This window comes from Myxine glutinosa, chromosome 6 (genome assembly GCF_964187855.1).
Source record: "Myxine glutinosa chromosome 6, kmMyxGlut1.1, whole genome shotgun sequence".
Classification (NCBI taxonomy): domain Eukaryota; kingdom Metazoa; phylum Chordata; class Myxini; order Myxiniformes; family Myxinidae; genus Myxine; species Myxine glutinosa.
The window spans coordinates 171,768,331-171,793,437 of record NC_136266.1 but is presented as its reverse complement, the minus strand read 5'-3'; the positions used below and the strand labels follow the sequence as shown (position 1 = coordinate 171,793,437).

At 36.7% G+C, this 25,107-nt stretch overlaps 1 protein-coding gene across 2 annotated transcripts in view; it reads right to left on the bottom strand.

Annotated features, from left to right (window-relative positions):
• Positions 1-25,107, bottom strand: part of AGMAT (agmatinase (putative)) — a 67,346-nt gene that overhangs the window by 10,210 nt on the left and 32,029 nt on the right. Inside the window, exons 2-4 of one of the 2 annotated variants that reach the window (XM_078780882.1) lie at positions 22,047-22,249; positions 21,673-21,721; positions 20,403-20,598 (exon numbers count right to left, since the gene is read on the bottom strand). In XM_078780882.1, the coding sequence (XP_078637008.1) occupies positions 20,403-20,598; positions 21,673-21,721; positions 22,047-22,249 (448 nt within the window). Of the gene's footprint in view, positions 1-20,402; positions 20,599-21,672; positions 21,722-22,046; positions 22,251-25,107 lie in introns of both variants that reach the window. The other variant, XM_078780883.1, reaches the window with a different exon arrangement.

Sequence of the window (25,107 nt, the reverse complement as noted above, 5' to 3'; positions counted from 1 at the left end):
TAAATAGATGTGTATCATAATGAGCGTTGTTATGAAGAAAGACAGGAATGAAAGAGGGGAGTTGATAATTAATATTACAACTTTGATGAGCCGGACCTCTATATTTACCAGTGAGATGACAATGGTCTCTAACCTTTAGACCTTTACCAATTTTCTCCTCACAAATATGACAGACATTGTTTTTTATAAATTCCCTTTTTTCTTTACTTGTTAAGGACATTGGTTTATTGGTTTCTCTCATTATCTTGGTTAATCGAACACAGTCTTTTTCTAGTCGTTTCACAAACTCCTCTGGGGTATTTGAGCCTCTATACATCTCTAACTTGTTATATTTATCACCAACGGATGATTTGATATAATAACAAAAACCACAAGGAGTATGTTTTTGATATTTATTTGTGTATGATTCTTTTGGATCTTGAGAAGCAGTATCAATTTTTTCTAAAATACTTTCAAAATCAGCATATATAACAAATGGATGTTTGATCTTTTTATTTTCATCTTTGAATGTGATCTTTGAGCCTTCTTTAGGCATATTGATTACCGTTGATTTATGTTCGCCACAATAATTTGAATGTTTATCTAATCTTTCTTGTGAATTGAAGAAGTTAAGACAACGCAAACAAATATATATTTTATTTGTTCTCTTACAGACTTGTGGTTTTATTAATTTAGCAATATCTTTGATGTATGTATAATGTGAATTTTCGTCTGAATTAAAATATAGAAGATTAATATGAGTTTGTTTACAATTGTCAGAAAGCTTTAAAACCTGAATGTTGTTTGTTTCTGTTAGACCATAAACATTAACTGATAAATTATTCATCTTTTCAAATTTAGGAATATCATTTAAAGTCATCGGAAACTTTAGATCTTTCGTATTTAATGTATTCTCATATTTTTTATAATGAGATACTCTTTCATCATGAAAATGTGGAGGATGTAAGTGTGCTAAAATAGACCAGAGAAAACATTTATTGTCTTTATTTTTGATATTGATAACTGCTTTTCTATTTTTGATAACACTGGGTAAATCAATGTAAGAAGAAGCTTTTAGAGGATCTGATTTAAGAATATGAATGTCTATGTAAATAATTTTTCCTATATTGAATCCACTTCCTACGATTGAATTATCCACATCTTGCTCTTGTTTAATAAGTTCATCATAGACTCCTGATGTTTTAAAATCTTGATATGAAGATATAAAGTGTGGCTCAGTTCTCATGTATGGTGCATCTATAACTCCTTCATCCTTTGTCATTTCTAATTTTACTCCCATATAAAATTTAAGTGGTTTCATTTCCTTTAGTGTTTTTTCAATCAACGTTTGAACAGCAGGTTTAACTATTTCTACAGCATCAACTATAGACTCTGGTTCAGGAGGTTTGAAGTTAAAGACTCTTATTTTAATATGTCCTTTGAATGCTCCATCAGAGTTTTTAGTTGTGATAAAATTTGATAAATGAAGATTTGTTTTAAGATGTATTTTGAAGCCTTTCTTGAGGATATTTTTATTACATGTAGAACAGTGTTTTGTTTCAGGTGGAAGAGGGGAAAGTTTGTTTAAAATGTTGTATGTATGTTTTGCGGTGAGAATATGTTGTTTATAATATTTTACTTCCTTCTCGCAAGTATCACAATAAACCATATTTATAGCGTGAGAAAACGTGGTGTTTTATATATATCACTGTGCTTAAAATAAAACACTTTTGAGCTTTACAGCTCCGTTTTATATATATCACTGTGCTTAAACTAAAACACTTTTTCACTCAGAATCATCTAAGTCATAACTATCACATGAATACTCAGAATCATACTCAGAGTCATCAATAAAGCTACTCTCATAACTATCATTTGAGCACAAACTATTAGTATCATAACTATCATCTGTGTTCAATGAAATACTATCATCACCATCGTCCGAGTTCAATGAAATACTATCATCACTATCGTCCGAGTTCAATGAAATAGTAAAATCTTCACTGCTGTATTGACTCATATTTAATTAGCAGAAAAAACCTTTCCATCTATACCAATATACTTTCTTTCATTAACGGATTCAATCTCTACATTTTTAATATCAAAAGTTATCTTTAAATAATCTCTAACTATCATAGAACGAAATGACATTTCACCAGAAATATTAACATCATTCATTTTACTTAGATCTACACCCTTTGGATTATTAAAGAAAATACAAATGTCTCCTCTAGAATTATTAATGGTCTTATCATTCTTTTTCAAAGTATCGTGGTCAATCACTTTTTCAAGCTTTGAATAAATTGCCAGGAGTAGAGGAGAAACTTTTGTTAGATTTACTTTAATGGATGTCTTTCCAGGTATAGTTAGAGCTCTTCCTTTAAATGAAATAGAGGGGCTCATGTTATTTTCCATAACTGGTTTTACCCAAAAATTTCCATATTTATCTTTGTTCAATTTAACATCTTTGACATATTTTTCTATATCTTCCACCGAAGTAGAGATTGATTGAAATTTGTCTTTTGTGCTTTGAAACATTGTATTTATTAATGAATAAACTTGCGTTTAGTTTAAGTAAAAATTTACCACATAAATATGATAAGTTCTGAAGGATATTTAGAATTTCCAGACTCTCCATATGATAAATTAGAGAATTGTCCGGCTTGTGATAGAGTGGGGCTTAATGATGAGGATTCATATAAACAATGTATTTTCTGTGATTTAATTTTAATTAATGATAATAAGAAATATAAAAAAATATATAACTCTTTTAAATTAGAACCAAAAATGAATTACTTTACAAGATTAATAAGAGAGATGAATGTTAAGTATTGTGATGATAATACACCATTTCTTTCAAGGGAAGAGACTAATTGTATTGAGGAAATGTATAAGGGTTTAATGATATTTATTATTCAAAATAATTTTAATGGAAATGTTAATACAAGATACTATATAAATAAAATAATGGATTATTTTGAAATTAAACCCGAACTCAGGATAAAATATAGAGTTTCTCAAATAGCTCAAAAAAAGTTGGATAACTTGTTTTCCAAATATATAAATGAATGATTTTTTACCCGTTTGGGAAAATAAGATAAAATTTAATAACCATAAAAACATTCCAAATTCATTGAGATGTCTAATAGTTGGTTCAAGCGGATGTGGAAAAACCTGTTTACTTTTAAAGATGCTCCTTGGTTCTAATTTTTTAGATTATGATAATTTAATAATTTTTACAAAGTCAAGTTTTCAACCCGAGTATCAACTACTCTCACAGGGTTTTAATGCGGGTCTTAAAAAGGAAGACATTATCGGTTTATTTAAACTTCAAAACAAACTAAATGATTATAATATTGATGATATAATACAATTATTTTGTGATACACAGAAATCAAAATCGAAACCCATAACTTGTATTCTCAGTGATAATACGGATGATATACCTTCACCTCAAGATTTAGATAAATCAAAAAAGAACCTTGTCATCTTTGATGATTGTGTTAATGAGAGAAACCAAACAGTAATGGATAGCTACTATACAAGAGGGAGACATTCTTCTTGTAATTGTATATATCTTAGTCAATCATATTTTCAACTCCCTCGACGCTCAATAAGAAACAATGCCAATACTTTTATTTTATTTAAGTTAAATTCAATAGATGTAAATAATTTTTGGAGAGATAATTGCTCTACGTTATGTAGTAAAAAAGAATTTGAAAATTATATGAAACACACGATTGGAAAATATAAATATATTGTTGTGAAACAAGATGAGATACTAAATGATATTTTTCAATAAATAAATACAGAAAATGAATACTGAAGAAAGAGAAAGAAAGTTTAAGGAACATCAACAATTAGTTTCAAAAGTTGTTAAACAACAGGAAGAGATAAAGAAGAAACGGAGACAGAAACTAACTGGTGAAGAAGCCTTTGAAAGAAAACAAGAGAAATTCTTTAAACCACTTTTGAAAACTCAACACCCTACAGTTCCCACGGTAGAATTTACTCCGAAAAAACTTCAAATGCTCAAAGATTTTAGTCAGATAACAAAACAAGAACTTGGTGAATTAGAATATGATGACGAGGGATTATTTCGGAAACTTGAGCAGGTAAATCAACCCCCTAATTATGTTGTGGAAGCTCTTCAAAACAATGAATATTCTGCGGGTTCAAAAACCAGAGCAGGTCTCATTCCAACAGAAGAACCAGCAGTGTTTCATCTTGTGGAAGAAAAGGTATTGATATTTAATGATGAATTGATGTTCTTGAGTTCTACTCAACCAAATGTTAAATTAACTCCAAGATTAATGTTTCTTCTAACAAACCCCGGATTCAGCGGTTCAAAATATTTTGAGGAACCACTTGATATGGAAAGAGAGGAAGATAGGGTATATATTGAGTTGTTAAATACACTTGATTATGGAGTTTCTGTTGCTGGTAAAAGTAAGAAGAATGAGAAGGAGAAACATATTATTGATGCTTTAAGTAAACTTGGTTCGGGTGTTAGTTTTCTTCCAAATGACCCATCACAATTAGTTAATAGGCTATTATTGTTATTAGGTAGTAAGAAGGCTGGAAACAACAATTGTTTTAATGAATCCTCAGCCATTTTAGATCAGTTGATGAACATGAAAATAATTAATAAATGTCAATACAAAGATATTTTATTAGATATTAAATAAGATGAGAAGCACAATTCTTAGTTTTAATTTCACAACGAGCGATTACACAGCTTCATTCCCTTACCCACTACAACTTGACCCCCTTACCTCATATGAGGCATCTTTGTTGTCAATGGAAACTTACAATACCCTTTTTAATATCACAGAGAAAAACAACAAGTTTAGTTATAATCCAGGCACTGCCTACAAAACTATAACTGTTTCACCTGGAGCTTACGAGATTTCTCAAATATCTTCAGAAGTCTCTCGCCTTATGAAAGAAAAAGGTGATGAACCAAAAAATATTGTAATAGATATTCAAACACACACTTCAAAATCAACTATTAAACTGAAAAATAATTATAAAGTTGATTTCACGATTGAAAATTCGTTCAGAGAGCTATTGGGTTTCTCTTCAAAAAAGATTGAAAATAACGGGACGTTTTACAGTGATAATGTTATCCAAATATCCTCCGGTATAAATTCAGTATTAATTCATTGTGATTTGATTGATGGTGCTTATAACGATGGAATAAGAACAAATACAATATTTTCATTCAGTGCATACTCAACCCCGATTGGTTATAAATTTAATATGGAACCAAAAAATCTTGTCTATTTACCTGTGTCAGGAAAAACCATATACAGAGTAAATTTTAGGATAACCGACCAAGATAATCGTATGATATCCTTTAATGATGAAATTATATCCATCAGAATTCACCTACGTGAAGTTTTTCAATAAATAAATAATGGTTATTGTAAGAAAACACGAGTTGGGAAAATATAAAATAATTACAGGGGAGGGCATGTTCCTTTCACCAGACTATACAAGGTATGTGGGTAAAGGATACTATAAACCTAAGAGACAACGGGGTGTGGGTCATCAATTTCGAAATAAAGGAGATGGGATAATTGATACTCTAATGGGTATTGGTTCAACCATCGTTAAACATAAAGACCTAATTGGTTCAACTGCTTCTCTCATGGGAAATGTAGCAGGTGTTGTAAAGAGTATAAAAGATGCTCAAAAGGAGTCCCATAAATTACAAGCAATCAAAGAAATTAAAAAAGGTAAAACTCAACTATCTTCACAAGAACGACAAAAAATCATTAAAATACTTGGGTCAGGGTTTCAACAATTTTAATACTATATAAATACAAGTATGGAAGCGATTGATAGTATCTATGATTTGGATGATACGATTATCATTTCAAACTCTACTAAAAAGGAAGACTATTTTAAGGTAAATGCTATTACAGGAACCGACTGGAATTCAAACGGAACAAAAAGTTTTGAAATAAATAATCAACAAACTTACTTGAATATAGCTGATAGTTTCTTGCTGTGTAAATTTAAATTCACTAAGGCTGCGAATAATACTAATGCTACACTCGTAAATGATTTCTTCTGGAAAATGTTTGACAGTGTTCGCCTGTATATTGGAACACAAGAGGTTGAAGCGGTTGATTATGTCTCTGCTACATCTGAAATGATGAAATTTACACTATATTCGTTTGGTGATAGAATGGGTAAGGGAGCTGTTGAAGGCTTTATTCCTGATATGTCAACGGGAACAAACACAGACCCTGGTTATAGTCAAAGGAAGTCAATGTATAATGATGACGCAAAAGCTGAGAATAGTTTTACCGTAGCAGTACCTCTTAAAGGTATATTTGGATTTTGTGATTATGATAAAGTTTTGTATGGTCTTAAAATTAGATTTCAACTACAAAGGAATGATAATGTAAATAGATTGCTTTTTGGGGCTGAAAATGCTTTTGGCGACAATAATAAATTTGTTATTAATGATTTGTGTTGGTATATCAATGAATATACTCCTAATCTTAAAACGGAGGAGATGTTAAATAGAAGACTTAACTCAAAGAAACCGCTAAATGTATCATACCTTAAAAGAAGATGTCAACACGTTAAACTGGAACACACTACCTACACTTGGAATTTGGGTGTTCTTGAAGGAAAGCCACGATACCTATGGCTCATTTTTAAAAAACCAGATGGAGAGGAGGGTACTAATAAGAATAATGCGCTGAGTGATAATGCTAAGGTGAAACAACTTCGGGTTTCTCTTGATGGCACATTTTATCCGCGAGATAGATTGGAAATTGATTGGGAAAAAAATGATTATGCGGAAGCCTACAAGTCCTACCAAAAAGTGTGTGAAAGTAATGGTAATAATGATCCTATTTTGGATATGGTTGCATTTAAAGGTTTATATACAATCTACGCAATTGACCTGAGTTCTCAAAAGGAAACTATAAAGTCTAATCGAGTGGATACTTCTCTATACATTGAAAGAGGGGAGAATGAAGAAGTTGATGCTTATTGTTTGCTTTTGGAGGAAACAGAATTACAGATTAATACAGATAATGGTGTTATGATTAATATCACATAGGTTTTTTCTCATAAATAAATGGTTGGGGTATATGTTAATCAAATCAATCTTAATAAATTAACATCTTGTATTCAAAATCAAAAGCCTTGTATTATTAATGTTAATACAATTCAAAGAAAAGGAGCTGTAAGAATTGATGTTTTACTCACACACACACAAGTAAAAACACTAAATGATGTTGGATCACTTAAAATTAAAATGACGAAACCTATGTTAAAGAAATATTCAATAGACGAGTCAAGAGGAGGATTTCTCCCGTTTCTAATTCCTTTATTTGCTGGTTTAAGTGCGGCGGGAGCATTGACTGGTGGTATTTCAGCAGCGGTAAAAACTGCTAACGAAAGGAAGGCACAACTAAAAGCTCAAAAAGAATTGGAAAGACATAACAAGGAGTTGGAGAAACAAATTAGTGGAAGTGGTGTAATTGTAGATTTTGCTCAAAAACTTGAAAGTCTACCTGATAAAGCTAGATTGTTGGTTGGAGATATGCTTTCCTCTATCGCTCAAGCGGGTGTTAAACTAACTAAACGGGGTAATGGATTGTATCTTTCTCATAAATAAATGGATAAATGGTTTAAACAATTTGGAAAGAATACAACGTCAAATATAGAACTAGCTAAGTATTGTAAAACACTAAAAATTGATAATGTGGTTATTTGTATGAGAGATGAATTAATACATATAAATAAGAATACAAAGAATATTATTATGAATTTAGACACACAGAATGGTTCTCATTGGGTTTGTATTCATAATAGTCAGGATAAATATTATTTTGATAGTTATGGTATGCCACCACCTGTTGAAGTAATACAATTCTTACAGAATGGTGTTTATCAAACATTTCAAGTTCAAGAAATTAATTCTAAATGTTGTGGTCAATTATGTTTATATGTATTATTTCAACTCAACAATAATGAAAATTTTTATGATATCATTTTTAATCTAATATAAATGACTTATGTTGGAAAAGATGGTTCTATCTTTGGAAAATCCTCTCAGGATATTGATTTATCAAATTATTATACAAAGGCACAGGCTGAACGACAAAAATATAGTGTAAGTAAAAATATTAATATGAAGAATACTTATAAATTAATCAATTATCCAAACCCTACAGATGCGAATGACTTAATTAGATTAAGTGATTTATCACAATATATATTTTTAAAGAAAACAGCACGTTTTGTGAAAGAAGTAAAATTTACAACCACAACACCTGGTTATACTGACCATACACCTTTCCTCATTGAATTTAACTACCTGCTTACAATTGAATTTTATAAAGAAGGACATTTAGTTAATATGCGAATTAATAAATGGGGGTATGATATGCCTGATTTAGGGTATAATTGGTCTTTTTCAATAAACATAGAAGACCTACATGATTTAAATCAGTCTCGTAAAGAAGAATATTATCCACTTGGTGAGGATAAGGATTTATGTGGAAGTACAATTAGTAAACAACAAATACGTGATTTTAAGAAAAGAAAAATATATGATAGTATAGCGATGGTTCGCATGACGAAGAAGGAAGGTAATGAGATAAGGATAGAAAGCCGAGGAATACAAACCGATTTGGTAGTGGGAAGATGGGGTGGTATTACCTGTCATAATATTAATCTCACATATATTTCTGATACATAAATGGCAGGAAGAAGACTACAAGAGAATTATAATTTTTGTATTCAAGGATACCTACAAGAAAAGGGTGCTCGGTATTACATACCTTATGATTTGGAGCATATACATGGGAATTTTGTCATTAAAAACTGGCCTTATACTGATATTGTTAAACCCACAAATAGAGACTTGTTTAAAATATTAAATAAAAATGAACTTCTCAAAGTTATGAAATATAAAACTCTTTTAGAAATCGTCAACAAATCTTATTGGTATCCTATTATGAGAAAAATAATTATAGATACAAGAATATCTCAAAATCCAGATGAGTATATGTATAATATTCTTTGGGGTTCAAACTCAAGGGTAGCAAGGGATGAGGAAGGAGTTGAAGAAGAGAAGGAGGAAAGAGAGAAAAAGGAGAAGGAGGAAAGGGAGAGGGAGGAGAAGGAGGAGAGGGAGAAAAAGGAGGAGAAGGAGGAGAGGGAGAAAAAGGAGAAGGAGGAAAGGGAGAAAAGGGAGAAAAAGGAGAAGGAGGAGAGGGAGAAAATGGAGGAGGAGGAGAGGGAGCAAAGAGAGAGGGAGGAAAAATATAAAAAGATGGAAATCATTGAGATTCATAAAAGATTGAGTGTATTAAAGCAAATAAATCAATCTCAACGCACCGAAGAGGAAATTAAAGAATTAACAACTCTTATGAAGATAATAGTTTCAAAAATAAGAACGTCAATGTCTTCAATTTCAGAGATTTAAACGAGAAAGTGGTGAAGAAGAAGAAGAAGAAGAAGAAGGAAAAGATTATGTGATTGATGATGTTGGTGTCATTGACTTTAGTTAGTTTTTATTTGTAAATAAATGGAGGAGAGAGTGAAGGCATTCCTTAGGATTCTTTATGTTTTAAAAATAAAGATTGAAATGTATATGTTGAAAACCAAAAAGGTTTTGATACTCTGTCGGAATTTTTCTGATAAATAAATATGAGTTATTGTCTCAAATGTAAAAAGAAAACTAAATCTAAAAATATCTCTTATGTTAAAGCTAAAAATAATAGAGTTTATCAAAAAGGAATATGTCAAGTATGTGGCTCTAAAAAGTGCCAATTCATCTCTCCTAAAAGAGGAGGAGACATACAAAAGTTTCTGTCAGGAAGTAAATTTACAACAACTGGAATTCCAGGGGAATTACACCTTCCAGGGTATTCTTTCTGTGGTCCAGGAACAAACTTGGATAAAAGATTAGATGAGGCTGACAATCCTAAACCTTGGTCTAAACCTACAAATAGGGTTGACGAAGTGTGTATGAAGCATGATATTGCTTATGGGAAAACCACTACGTTGACTGAAAAACATAAAGCCGACAGCGAAATGTTGTATAATTTGTCTTTGATACAAAATCCAACGTTGAGAGAGAAAGTTGATAGGTTTATTGTGAGAAATTTGATAAATGCTAAATTGAAACTTGGTCTTGGTTATTCCTCAAAAAACTATTAGGCTCTAATGATGTCATCAAGACTGAGGAGCTTTTGGCTGAAGAATTACACAAACCTATAATCACAAAGTTTAAAAGAAGGAAGGTTTATTCTAAATACACCGACCACATATGGTCCGCTGATTTAATTGAATTGAATAATGACAGGGGATACAGGTATGCTTTAACCGTTATTGATTTGAGGAGTAGATTTGCCTGGGTTGTCCCTTTAAAAAATAAAAGGGGTGATACTTTAATGTTAGCCTTTAAGCTAATATTTGATCGGGATAAAAGGAAACCAAAGAAGTTATGGACTGATGAGGGAACAGAGTTCTATAACAAAATATTCATGAAATTTCTTAAGGGGAAGGGTATTAAATTATACAGCACCTTTAATGAAGGAAAGGCAGTTGTTATTGAGCGTTTTAATCGTACTTTAAAAGAGAAATTATATAAAAAATTCACACAACTCGGTTCTCAAAAATGGGTGTATTTAATTCAGGATATTGTAGATAATTACAATAATACAGTTCATTCATCAACACAATCAAAACCATCAGAAACATTTACAAAATTAGAATATGAAAAGGAGATTAATTTGAGAAAGCCCAAGTTTAAAGTTGGTGATATTGTAAGAATATACAAATGGAAAAGTCATTTTGAGAAAGGTTATACACAAAAATGGACTCGTGAATTATTTAAAATCATTGATGTAATGGATACAGTCCCTTGGACCTACAAATTATATGATTTAAATGGAGAAGAAATCTTGGGTTCATTTTACTCACAAGAATTACAAAAAACACAAGTAAGCAGATAATACCCTTGAAAATAATAAATAAATAAATAAAATGTAATGGGGATACGTTTTTAAATCTGTGAACCCCAAACACAGAATCCCACAACTTTTTAGTTGGGGCTTAACTTTTGTGTGTGTATAATGGGGATACGTTTTTAAATCTGTGAACCCCAAACACAGAATCCCACAACTTTTTAGTTGGGGCTTAACTTTTGTGTGTGTATAATGGGGATACGTTTTTAAATCTGTGAACCCCAAACACAGAATCCCACAACTTTTTAGTTGGGGCTTAACTTTTGTGTGTGTATAATGGGGATACGTTTTTAAATCTGTGAACCCCAAACACAGAATCCCACAACTTTTTAGTTGGGGCTTAACTTTTGTGTGTGTATAATGGGGATACGTTTTTAAATCTGTGAACCCCAAACACAGAATCCCACAACTTTTTAGTTGGGGCTTAACTTTTGTGTGTGTGTGTATGTGTGAGTGAGTCATAATAATATACAAACCCTAACCCAACCCAAGCCCTAACCCAACCCCATCCCTAACCCAAACCCATCCCTAACCCAACCCATCCCTAACCCAACCCCATCCCTAACCCAACCCCATCCCTAACCCAACCCCATCCCTAACCCAACCCCATCCCTAACCCAACCCCATCCCTAACCCAACCCCAACCCTAACCCAACCCCATCCCTAACCCAACCCCATCCCTAACCCAACCCATCCCTAACCCTCACATTCAAAATCCCAACCCTAACCCAATCCCATCCCTAACCCAACCCCAACCCTAACCCTCACATTCAAAATCCCAACCCTAACCCAACCCATCCCTAACCCAACCCCATCCCTAACCCAACCCCATCCCTAACCCAACCCCAACCCTAACCCCCACATTCAAAATCCCAACCCTAACCCAACCCCATCCCTAACCCTCACATTCAAAATCCCACCCAAACCCTAACATAATCTTTCTTTTCTTCTTTTTTAAATACGTATTTCTTTTTTTTTTTTCCTCTTCCTCCAATTCTGTCTTTCAAGGCTTTTAAGTTTGAAGAAGTAGAAATGGGAAGAAAGAATTTTCCAGCATTTTCTTCCTCGAACTTTCTTGATATTGCTTAAATCAAGCGTCATTAAATAAAGAACATTGTTCATTGCTTTAGAATCCAAAGAGTCTCCAAGAGGAACCCCACAGGTAGAGTCTCCAAAATAAAACCAACTTTCCAAGTTCCCAAGGTATAACCACATTCCTGTTGAGCCTCCAAGATAGGTATCACATTCCGAGTCATCAAAACAAAACCCCCATTCAGAGTCTCCAAAACGAAACCAGTTTTCAAAGTCTCCAAGGTAAAACTCTTTTCCTAATTTTATGAAATTTAGTGAGTCTCCAAGGTAGGCTCCACAGTTAGAACCATCTAGGCAGACCTCATAATTAGTTTTTCCCAAATTTAGTGAGTCTCCAAGGTAGGCTCCACAGTTAGAACCATCTAGGCAAACCTCATAATTTGTTTTTCCCAAATTTAGTGAGTCTCCAAGGTAGGCTCCACAGTTAGAACCATCTAGGCAGACCTCATAATTAGTTTTTCCCAAATTTAGTGAGTCTCCAAGGTAGGCTCCACAGTTAGAACCATCTAGGCAGACCTCATAATTAGTTTTTCCCAAATTTAGTGAGTCTCCAAGGTAGGCTCCACAGTTAGAACCATCTAGGCAGACCTCATAATTAGTTTTTCCCAAATTTAGTGAGTCTCCAAGGTAGGCTCCACAGTTAGAACCATCTAGGCAAACCTCATAATTAGTTTTTCCCAAATTTAGTGAGTCTCCAAGGTAGGCTCCACAGTTAGAACCATCTAGGCAGACCTCATAATTAGTTTTTCCCAAATTTAGTGAGTCTCCAAGGTAGGCTCCACAGTTAGAACCATCTAGGCAGACCTCATAATTAGTTTTTCCCAAATTTAGTGAGTCTCCAAGGTATAACTCTTTGGCTGGGTCATCAAGGTAGAACTCGTTCAGTGGGTTTTGTTTTGATAACTCACAATAAGTATCATCATGGTAGAACTCTTTTTCAGGATTTTGTGGATCTCCAAGGTATAACTCTTTGGCTGGGTCATCAAGGTAGAACTCGTTCTGTGGGTCTTGGTTGTTCAAAAGATCTTCAAACAAAAAAATAACTTTATCCCAAGTTGTGTTAAAAGTAGAATTTTCATTTCGTAGCTCAGATACAATTTCCTCCATCGACAAGAGGTTCGAGTCCAGTTCATCAATCTGAAGGTTGAGCGCTACACAGGTAGTAGGACTCCAAGGAATAGCAAAGTTATCCCATTCCATTTCGGCATAGGAGTCCATTCTCAAGTGAAGCAGAAAGCGTGTTTGAAAAAGCCTGTGTGGTCGGTGCCTTTTATAAGAAGGGCTGGGTGTGTGTCATTTCCTGTGGAAATTCCCTGGGCGTGTCTTAACTGGAAATGATGTGATGGAAATTCCCTGAAAATGATGTTATGTATTACCTAGAAATGATACAATGCTGAAGAGTTTATAAAGTGGGTGGGACTTAGCAAAAGTGGGCGGAGCTTAGCAAAAGTGGGCGGGGCATAGCAAAAAGTGGGCGTGGCTTAACAAAAAGTGGGCGGGGCTTAGTAAAAGGTGGGCGTGGCTTACCAAAAAGTGGGCGGGGTTTTTCCAAAAAGTGGACGGAGCTTAACAAAAGGTGGGCAGAGCCTACCAAAAAGTGTGTGGCACTGGAGGCGCTCAAATAAGAACATTGAGGGAGGTTTACCATTTTATCTTAGCTCAGTTAAAATATCTTAATAAAGAACCAAACTCAAACATATTTTTTGTTAATATATTAGATGGTGAGGAGAGTTGTAGGAGAATTAAATTATTTCCCACACATAAACAAATATTTGTGGGGTCGATGTTTGAGTGGGTTATATTCACCAGATGATATTAAGAGTCAAAGGTTAAAAGGTCCATAAGGTCAGAAGGATCACAGGTGTTTAAGTGGTCTAATGAATAAGGATAACATGTCAAAAGGTTAGAAGGTTCGTAAAGAACAGGGTGAGAGAAATAGAGGTCTTTAGGGTCAATATGGAAGTGAATGGGTCAAAGATTAATCTGCCAGATGATATGTAGAAGAAGGATGATAGGTCTATAAGAGAAAACAAATATTTGTAGTGTTTGAGTGGTCTAATGAACAACATTAAGGATAGGTACTACAGACAAAAGGTTCATAAAGATGAGGGTGGGAGAAATAGAGGTGTTTATGATTTTTGAAAAAGACAAGGGGGTAAATGACATTAGATAGGGATTTCCCATGTTAAACGGAGGTGTCCCAGAAGCAACATTATTACACTACTGGGGTGCCAATTTGATTTATACAGCTGCATGAAGAAGTAAATGCATTTTAACCCATATACGTATGTAGGGCTCAAAGGTTCAGGCAGACGTAAATATAGATTAAATTGATATATGTGGGGAAAATTGCACACCCAGATGAGGAATCGAACCCATGTCCTCTGGTGAACTGCACCAGTGCTCTGCCACCTGAACTATCTGGATGACCTTGCCCAAGCATGCAATGTTCCCACATATGATTTCCACTCTTTCCGCCAATGCTTCTGGGGCACTCGCTGCCAACCATAGGAGCACCAAAGGCCTGATCACGAAAGGGTCTTCCTCCAATGGGGAGCACTCACCAAGACAGTGGCAATTCTATGTGGGGGGGAAAAATGACATGTTTGGGCAGGGTCACTCAGATACTCAGATGGCAGAGCACTGGTACGGTTCACCAGAGGACCTGGGTTCGATTCCTGGTCTGGGTGCATAATTTTCCTGAATATATCAATTTAATTATTTATAATCCTGTTCATTAATGTAATAAAGATAGATGTTGCTTGCAGGAATGAGACAGAATGAATCTACAGACATAAACAGAGCACTGAGACAGGACGCAGAGACTGACACCTTTTGTTGTCACGTTCATGTATGTTCCCAATTATTTCCCTGTTCCCAAACACAAAGAGAGGCTTGGTGGTGGAGCAGGGAAGGTCTTATTGCATTTCCTTTACTGGTGTGGGTTTGGGTCACATGACTTTTCCACACATTGTGACAGAGTAGAAACCGGTCCAGGATTTGAGCATAGCCATGGAATCGTTTATTGTCATGAATGTCCAAATACTTGATCAATAGCATATGGGCCGACAACCGCATTCCAATGTGGATCTGTCCAAACCAGCACCCCCAAACACTCTCCTGCTTATACGATGTCATTTTGTTTTTGCTCACTCTGTATGATAATTTTCGATACTTTTGGTCGAGCTTCTCCAAGAGCTGAGAACAAAAATCACCTTAATTACCCTCGCCTGAGGAGAGGGTATTGCATTTGAGTACGTTTGTTTGTTTGTCTGTTTGTCTGCTTGTCCACACAGAATAAATATGATTTTTCTCTGCATCCGTTGGTCCGATTGACAGGAAATTTTCACCATATGTGCACCTCCACCTGTAGAATTTTTAAATTATAACTATGACGTCATACGTCACGTGGTACGGGCGCCATCTTGGAAAAAACGAAAACATTTGCACCTCTATATCTCCGAAAGTGCTGAATAGAAAAAATTAAGACATGGCTCATTGTAAAAAACTCTCCATGGGGAATAAAATATGTAAATGCTCATGTCATAGGTGCCTCCATTATGACGTCATAATTCTGCAAGTACAAAACTTCATCCGATCAAAATAAAATTTCTTGAGCGTCATCTAGGGTTAAATTGGTGGAGAATTTTTTTATGTCATAGGTCACGTGGTTCGGCCGCCATCTTTGAAAAACCGAAAAAAATTGCACCTCTATTTCTCCGAAAGTGCTGAATAGAAAAATTGAGACATGGCTCATTGTAAAGAACTCTCCATGGGGAATAAAATATGTTAATGATCATGTCATAGGTGTGTCCATTATGACGTCATAATTCGACAAGTACAAAACTTCATCCGATCAAGATGAAATTTCTTGAGCGTCATCGAGGGATAAATTGGTTAAGGAAAAAAACAAAAATTATGACGTCATCGGTCACGTGGTTCGGCCGCCATATTTGTTTTTACCCCAAAAGCCTTAAAACCACTGAAAACACATCCTGGCAAGGGTCTGCAATCTCTGATTGCTCTTTCTTGTCAATCTTGCATTTTGCTGTTTAATGTCGCCATTAATCCTGAAGTTAACGTTTGTAGTCTCAGTCCCTCATTACACTGGTCAACAAATCAAATGTTTTTTCTCTCATAAAATATGTATACACACTTTTCTAGATCAGTTTTACTCGCTGATTCCAAATCTGATTTTGGTTTTCCTCCAGCAAGTAGAAGTTTTCGTGATGAGACGGATCAAATTTGAAAGGTTTTTGCCTTATACTCTAACAGATTTGGAATCAGCGTCCCAAGAGATATCTGGCCCACCTATAATTATATCGTTTGGTATGCAGTCATAATCTCAAAAAATATGCAATTTATTGTCAACTCCTTTGTGCAATCTGCTCATCGCGATGGCCTTATGATTAGCTTCATGAAGGCCGAGGCTCTGCTTCAGCCGAGACCAGAAGGTGCGTATACCATCCCATCCATTACCATCGATGACACACCGCTCAATGTTATAGATAGGTTCTGCTACCTTGGAGGTGGTCTCTCTCAAATTGCAATGATTGACGACGAAGTAACATCAAGACTTAGTAACGCATATGTGTCCTTTATAAGATTGACACATCGCCTTTGGCCTGCATGTAGCATTCAACTGGACACCAAGATCAGTGTCTGTCGTGCCGTTGTCTTATCGACACTACTGTGCGGATGTAAATCTTGGACACCCTATTGTCGCCATATCAAATGCATTGAGCAATTCCATATGCGATGTCTTCGCAAGATTCTTGGCATCACCTGGTGAGACAGAATACCTAACATCTCAATCCTAGACCATTGTCATATCCAAGGAATTGAGTGTTTCCTGATGCAAGCCCCGCTTCGGTGGTCATGGCACCTCACACACATGGAAGACCATAGAATCCCAAGAGCGCTTCTCTATGGCCAACTTCAATTTGATGAAAGATCACGTGGTGGACAAAGAAAGCGCTATAAGGATGTCTTTAAGTCTACACTCACGTCTTGTGCCATCCCAGTTGTCACCTGGGAATATCAGGCCACAAACAGGTCAGCTTGGTGTAACATTTGCCGCAAAGGCCTGGACCACTTTGAATGTGGGAGACATGCTATCCAGAGACAGTGGGGAGGCAACGTCCATCTCCGCAAGGACCAGTCTATACCTGCTATGTTTGCGGTAGACACTGTGGGTCCCACATTGGACTATATAGCCATCAGAGGACACACAATACTGAGTGAGCACGTCAACAAAGAGAAGGGAAGCAACGACTCACACCATCATATCTGATGAAAATGACTTGTTGGCCAGTCTTCAGTGTTATTAGTACGACTTTTGGAGATATTTATCCATAAAGATTCTGCATATCAGCTTTATCTCTTTCGCCATAGATTCAAACAAAAAATTTTTTTTTGGGATACAAGATGGAGGCCCCTGTAAGAGCTAACATTAATGACAAAAAAAAACCGGACACATAAAACGAAATAAAGGGAGCGGGAGACAAGATGGGGAGAGAGGGGGAAGCACAAAAGTACAACATTTGACAGCAGGGACAAATGTAAATTTTGTGTCTTCGGAAGATCCGAAGGGATCTTCCTCCCATCGGAAGATCTGTGGGAGGTAGAGGGCTTGGGGGGAGGAGGCGTGGGAAAGGGGTGGAGGGTGGGAGTGGTTAAAAACAAAAAAACAAAAACACATGGACACTGCTAGGACTTCCAGGAAAGAAGTCGGCATTTCAGAAAAGTGGATCTGGGGTGAATTAACAGGGGAAGAAAATATCAAGGTTTTGGATGGGGGAAGATAAGAGATGGTGGTGAACAGCTGTTTTAAAGACCTGGAGCGAGAGAGTGGGATGGAAGAGAGTGAGGGAGTTTGTTCCAGAGGCGGGATAATTAATTGGCCTCATTTTTTTGCAGGTGAACATTTTGTTTAGATTTGTTCCGTTTCGTGTTTGTAGGTCCATCATAATGAGTTATTGAAATCGTGATTCAAATTGCACCTTTTTATATATATTAAATGTGGAGTAAAGTAGCAGAAGGAAATGGTGATGGGTTTTATTTTATCCATTAGATGTACAGTAAAAACAACAGTTCCAACAAAAGGGTTTACTCTCGTTGGTGTTCGAATTTATGGGGGTCATAGTCTACATAGCTCGATTCAAAATGGTCCACCTGAATTTAGTGGATAATCAAAAAGGAGAGAGTTCACTGAAGATACAAAACCAGTAAAATAAATAAATCATTAATGCTTTTCACACTGTGATTAAATTTAAATAATAAAAAAAATCGTGTAAGTCAAGTGAAGAAGATCAAAATAGTAGGGGAAGGCGGGGCAAGTTGAGCATAGGGGTAAGTTGAGCCACCACCTCCCAGCCAGTTATGAATGAGTCAGACTTTGTGGTGGCGCCATCTATAGATGCCCCATTGCATAACTCCAAATTCTGCCATATTGTTTTCTAAATTGAAACAGAAACCAGTGTTGCAGAGGGAAAAATCCAATTTTCAGCCATAAAAGTAAAAAGGTGTAAAACAGGTAAGTTCACGTTTCTTCCATATGCAGCATAGATATAATATGGATATCAGATGACAATTGTTAGTCCAGGTATGTGTCTCCATTCTTGTCATAGACTTTAATACGATGGATGCATAGAATATGTGTGTATGTGGAGACATCTCAGAAAGTTCAGACTGGGGTAAGTTGAGGCAGACCCTACGGGGCAAATCGAGCGATGGCTCAACTTGCCCCGTAGGGTCTGGCTCAACTTGCCAACTCATGTTGGTGGAGATAATAATAATACGTATCACCATCTGATGTTCACCCATTTCCGAAAGCAACAGCAAGAAAGAAAACGAAAGCTGGTCGCAAAAAAAGGCAGCACAAAGATTCTGACTGACACCCCAGTACGCCAGGAGCTTGCAGCCCTATCTGAAAATCGCAAACGGAAGCCATCAGCCAAGAAATCAAAGAGATGCTTGTTCAAAGCTAATGGGAAAAAGACATGTCCCCCAAGATCAAAAACCCCTAGTTCCAGTGAGACAGATGGTGATTCAGAAGTTGAGTATGATGACGAATCAGATGTGGACAGTGATATGGATATCATTGAAGGTGACTTTGTAGTTGTCAAATGTGCTGGCAAATCAAGATTTGTGCATTACATTGCTCGGGTTGATGTACTGAATGGAGAGGAATTTCAGTTTGAAGGTGTCTTCCTGCAGAAGGTTGCTGGAAAAGTTGGATCTGACAACCCAGTGTTTGTTCCAAACCCAAAGGATGAAGCAGGATTTGAACTGGAAGACATCGTGCGTAAGCTGCCACAGCCTAAGTGCGTTGGCAGTTCTGCCCGTTGTTCTGGACAGCTTGTGTTCAATTGTGACTTGTCAGTTTGGCAGCTTAATTGACTTAATTTCTGACATGTTTTAGTTTTAGTTCCAGATCCAAATGATGAAGCTGGCATTGATGAGCAAGATATTGTGCCTTAATTGCCACAGTCTGACTGTTGGCCTTTCTGGGTGTATTTGGGACACTTTTGTTTTATTGTGACTTAAAACTGTGGCAGCTGTTTTCAACTCAATCCAGCTGCCACATTGAATTATAACCATGAACACAAGGCACATGTAAATATTTCGTTCAGTGTTGTAACAAGTACATTAAATATTTTTCGGGCAGACCAATTTTTGTACTTCAGTTATCTTTATTTGGGGCAATGATCAAATATTTGGGATACTTTTTGTTTAATTGTGACTTGAAACTGTGACAGGTGGATTGAGTTGACTTTTCTTACCACAGTTGACAATCTTGTTTTTCTATGAGAGTGACTCAATTTGTTCATAACTGATTACTATAACCATGAACACAAGGCAGTCATTTCGTTCAGTGTTGTAGAACTTTACAACATTAAATATTTTTCTGGCAAAACAATGGTTTTCTACTTTAGTTATCTTTATTTGGGGCAATGATCAACTTACCCCTATGTGGTACAACTTACCCCAGAGGTTGGATCAACTTACCCCTCAGGCAGGCAAGTTGAGCCATTTGGCCTCCGTGTTTTCAAAGGTCACAGTGACTTTCAGTGTGGGGATAGAAAGTAAGAACTAGCTACAAAATGTTTCCCAAGGATTAAATTAGAAGGCAAGATACTCATTTGTGCAAGATCATCAGTAAGTTCAGTCCTAACATTCCAAGAACAAAAACTGGCTCAACTTGCCCCGCCTTCCCCTACAAAAAGAAGTTCAATCAAAACTCAATAGATATTAAATGTAAGGGTGCTCTACATGTTATTATTATTATTATTATTATTATTATGATTATTATTATTGCTGTGCCTGTTTGATGCTCCAGTCGTAGCCATCGGACTGAAGCAAGCTTCCGCGTAGGCCAATCTGCAGCACACGTTTACAATCGAGCAGGCCTTCATCAACGCAGCGCCGAAATGGTGAACCATGGTACACTTTCTCTCCAGCAACAGAGTCATTAGTGTCATCATGTGCATCCACGTGCACCAGTCCTACTGGCCCATACCTGCCTCACAAAAGTAGAGAAATCTGGATGAGATAGTGTATTTACATTAACAATGTCTTATCAGTCCACTTCAATCATTATCAAATGCCGGCTCTCTAACTCGCTTACCTTGTGCTCACCATCAATTTGGTTGAGCTCTGGGCTTGTTGGAACATCTGACTTTGTGAAAACAGGATGCTTTGGATCACAGACGAGAGGTTGACAGGATAAATTATTTTATATCCAATATAAAACCAGTACTTTATACCTCCATCATGCTCAACAGTTTGTTTTGTATCCCCACTGATAGGCCGGATATGGATTCGGACCTGAACTAAAATCGAATCGGTTTGTTATTCCCACCTACCCAACTCGTCCACAAAGTTTTGTCATAATCCGTCAACAACTTTTGATATACCCTACTGTATCCTCCGTATATATCGTTTTTTGCCACCGTCTCTCAATAGTGAAGAATCATTGGATTTTTTTTCATTTCTCATATCCGGATCCGGTTCTTCATCAAAATCGACTGTCCATGATGTTTCATCCGATACCATTCACGACTTTTTGAGATATCGGCAGACAGAGACAGACAGAGCTGAAAACATAACCTGTATCCATTTTCAGTGGTGGAGATATGTATAGTTTTCCATGCTGCATGATATGGCTAAATCATCACGTCTCAGGATAATATCTCAGGCATACTCTAAAAACCCACACATGCAGAAACATGGACATGAAGCCATCATGGAAATAAATTTCTGGAAGCTATTTAAATGTGCAGGTTAAACTAATTCCTTTGTTTTCATCGTCTCCATCTGCCTGTGCAATTTTGACTCATCCTTCCTGCTTTGTCCAAAATAATCATAAACAAACTATACGTCTTAACTCATGTCAGAACAGCTATACACTCAAAGGCACAACAGAGTATGTGGAGTAATCCACTGGCACATCCGCCAAAAATTCAATATCCAAGTTACAGAAAACTCATGGAAACATGAAGCAAAAACAAAGTTGTGTAAGTTGCATGTTTGTTTTTCCCCTATTATATGTGTCAAACAACCATCTAAGAAATACAAAAAAATTACAACATACTTTTTTGCAATGGCCTGAAGTATCGGGTATGTAATCGTGTGATCTCCTCCTTTATGAAGGAATATGGGGGGTGGAGGTTGAGGAGGAAACAAAGATAATTAAACCTGAAATAAATCAATAATTACTGCCAATACAGTATAACTTTGTGTGCATCAAGACAAAAATTATTCATGCAACTCAGAGCAGCAAAAAACATTGTGAATGACCAATATCTCTCAATATATTTAATTATATAATAGATCTTCCAATTTCAAAAGCATGAATTTGTTCAATAATTTGATCATATTGTCATTTTCCAAGAGATAAAAAATATTGCTGATTCTTTTCATCCATTAAATGTGTAAAAGAGTAAATCAAAAATACTTGATGCTAACCCAAGGTAAGAGGCCGACAACCACTTGACAATATGTTGTGGTAGAATTCCCGGATGATGCGTATATTGTCTTTAAGGTTGTACAAGTTGACTGCGACATCCCCAATGTCTGCCACAGCCAAGGATTCAAATGGTGCAGCCCAGGTGAAGCTATTGTATCGTCGTAGTAACACTGACTCATTGCGGATTTGCCTGGGACCAAACCTGTGAAAACAAAATGGTTGAATGAGAAACTGGTCCTCGGTCTTAGGTCTTATATCTTATGCTGTGATGATATGTCCATTGTAAAAAAAAACTCATGGCAGAACAACTGAGCATACAAAGCCACAACAAAGTATGTCGAGTAATCCACTGGCACATCAGCAAAAATTTCAACGTCCCAGTTCCAGAAAACTCATGGAAACATGAGCCAAAAGTAATCATTGAAAACAAGGACATAACCCTCACGTGTGAGCTGATGATCCCATCAAGTGTAAGCATAGAAAACAAAGCATTGTGGCCAGATATAGTACTTAAGTACAAAAAAGAAAAGAAGGCATTGCAAATTGAGGTAGGTGTCAGTTCCCAATGATTGTGGCCTAAATAATGCAGAAATCAAGAAAATAACCAAATACCATGATCTCAAAAATGAATTCAAAAGATATTGGAAGCTGAAGAGTGCTAAAACTGTACCAGTGATAATAATTGGAGCAATTGGAAAGATAAAGAAGAACCTCGCAGAGATCTCAAAAAACATCCCTGAGAACATTACTACAAACAAACTACAATTGGAAGCTGTCCGAGGCTCAGTGACGATCCTCAAAAGAGCTCCCAGAACAAAACTTTGAGAATATTGAAAACTTCACAAATTGGTCCATGAATCCTGATAACTGAAATGGAGGTGGATACTTCGAGTCCCGGAGAACTCTGTTTCACCTTCTGAAAGCCACATATTGAGATAACAACCAATGACACACACTAACACACACACACACACACACACACACACACACACACACACACACACACACACTGGAGGTGGATACCTTGAGACCTCGTAGATCTCCGTTCCATCTCCTGAGGCCCACTCACGTGTGGGATAGCAGGAAAAAACAACTTGCATGCACACACACACACACACACACACACACACACACACACACACACACACACACACACACACACACACGAAGGTGGATACATCGAGACCTAGGAGGTCTCAATTCCTGAAACCTGCATTTGGAGATAGCAACCGATGACACACACACACTGTAAAAAAAACTGTTTTGTAGTACGCGGAACAATACACCACCTCCTACCAAACAAGGACCTATTCGGAAACAGTAAAAGCACAAGAACCAAATTATCTACAACATGGATAGATGGCAAAAAAAGCTTTTGATAGTGTTCCACAATCATGGATGATAAAATGCATGCATTTGTACAAGAGCAACACACAAATATTCAAACTAATTGAGAAAGCAATGGAGCTTTGGAATACCACATTGATATTACAACACCCAGAAGGAAGAATTTAAATATTAGGAGTGAAGATAAGTCATGGGAACTTCCAGGGTTCCCAGGCCTTTTCCCCTCCTGCTTTGCCTGGGCCTGGACCCTCTAAGTAACCTCATTAATAAGCGAGGACATGGATACACCCGAACATCCAATAATATAGCATCAAAAGAGACAAGAAAGGTAATACATCTCTCTACTTTACATGGATGATTCAAATCTCTTTGCACCAAATGACAAAAAATTGGCAGAACAACTCAAATAGGTGAAACGGCACTCTGACGATATTCAAACGGAATTTGGCCAAGATAAGTGTGTTAAGTACACATTTGTACAGGATAAATCAACAAAAGTGGACAACATAAAAATCGACCGCGATACAACAATACAGGATCGAGGCAACAAAGCATTATACAAATACCTCTGAGTAAAAGAGGGCCACCAAAGTCACAATACAATGCACAAAAGAAGGGTCAGGCGAGGATGGAAAAACAGAATGAGAAGATGATGGCAGAAGATGGCAGAGTGAGGCTGATCCTGAAACACACCTTTCTCCAAGGAACAAAATCAAAGCCATTAACAAACTCGTAATACCAATATTCCAACACATCTGTAGAATATTAAACTCACCACAAGCGGAAATCAATAAACTAGATATCAAAACAAGGAAACCCCGTCACTCACCGCAGGCAGGTTGGTGGTCTTTCTGTCTTCTACCAACTCCTCTATGGCATAGCTCCCCCAGCTCTCTCTGGGCTCTGTCCCCCAAATTTCCTACAGGTCACACAGGATCTGCCAGCAACCCTCTCCTGGTGAAACTACCAAAATCAAGACTCTCTGCTCACCTTCAGTCTTTCATTCCTCTTTTCTCCCGCCTCTGGAACAAACTCCCTCACTCTCTTCAATCCCACTCCTCCCTCCAGGTCTTTAAAACAGCTGTTCACCACCATCACTTATCTTCCCCCATCCAAAACCTTGACCTTTTCTACCACCGTTAATTCACTCCAGATCCACTTTTTTGAAATACCAACTTCTTTCCTGGAAGTCCTTGCAGTGTCCACGTGTTTTTTTTTTTACCTCTTCCCCCCCCCCCACCCCCCCCCCTTTCCCATGCACCCAGCCCTAAGCCCTCTCGCTCACACAGATCTCCTGATGCCTGTGTTCTCTGCTGTTGTACTTGTGTGCTTCCTTCTCTCTCCCCATCTTGTCTCCCGCTCCCTTTGGCTTATGTTTAACGTGTCAGTTTGTTTTTATGTGGTTAATTTAATCTCTTAGGTTAATCGCTCTTACACGAGCCTCGATCTTGTACAGAAAAAAAAAAGATCAGGACAAAACAGGGCAAACGGAACAGTAGAGAGGAGGGCACCAACAATGGAATTGAAGGACAACATAAAGGGAGATTTGGACAAACAAAGGGGCAGGGAGGAAAGAAGTGGACAAGTTGGATGCAGAACAAAACTTCTCCCCTGTACTGCCCCCACCCCATCAACCTCTCCTTCCTCTCATGAACCGCCCACTCTCTCTCTCTCTTGACCCCATCCCCACTCTCTCTCTCCACCCCTTGTTCC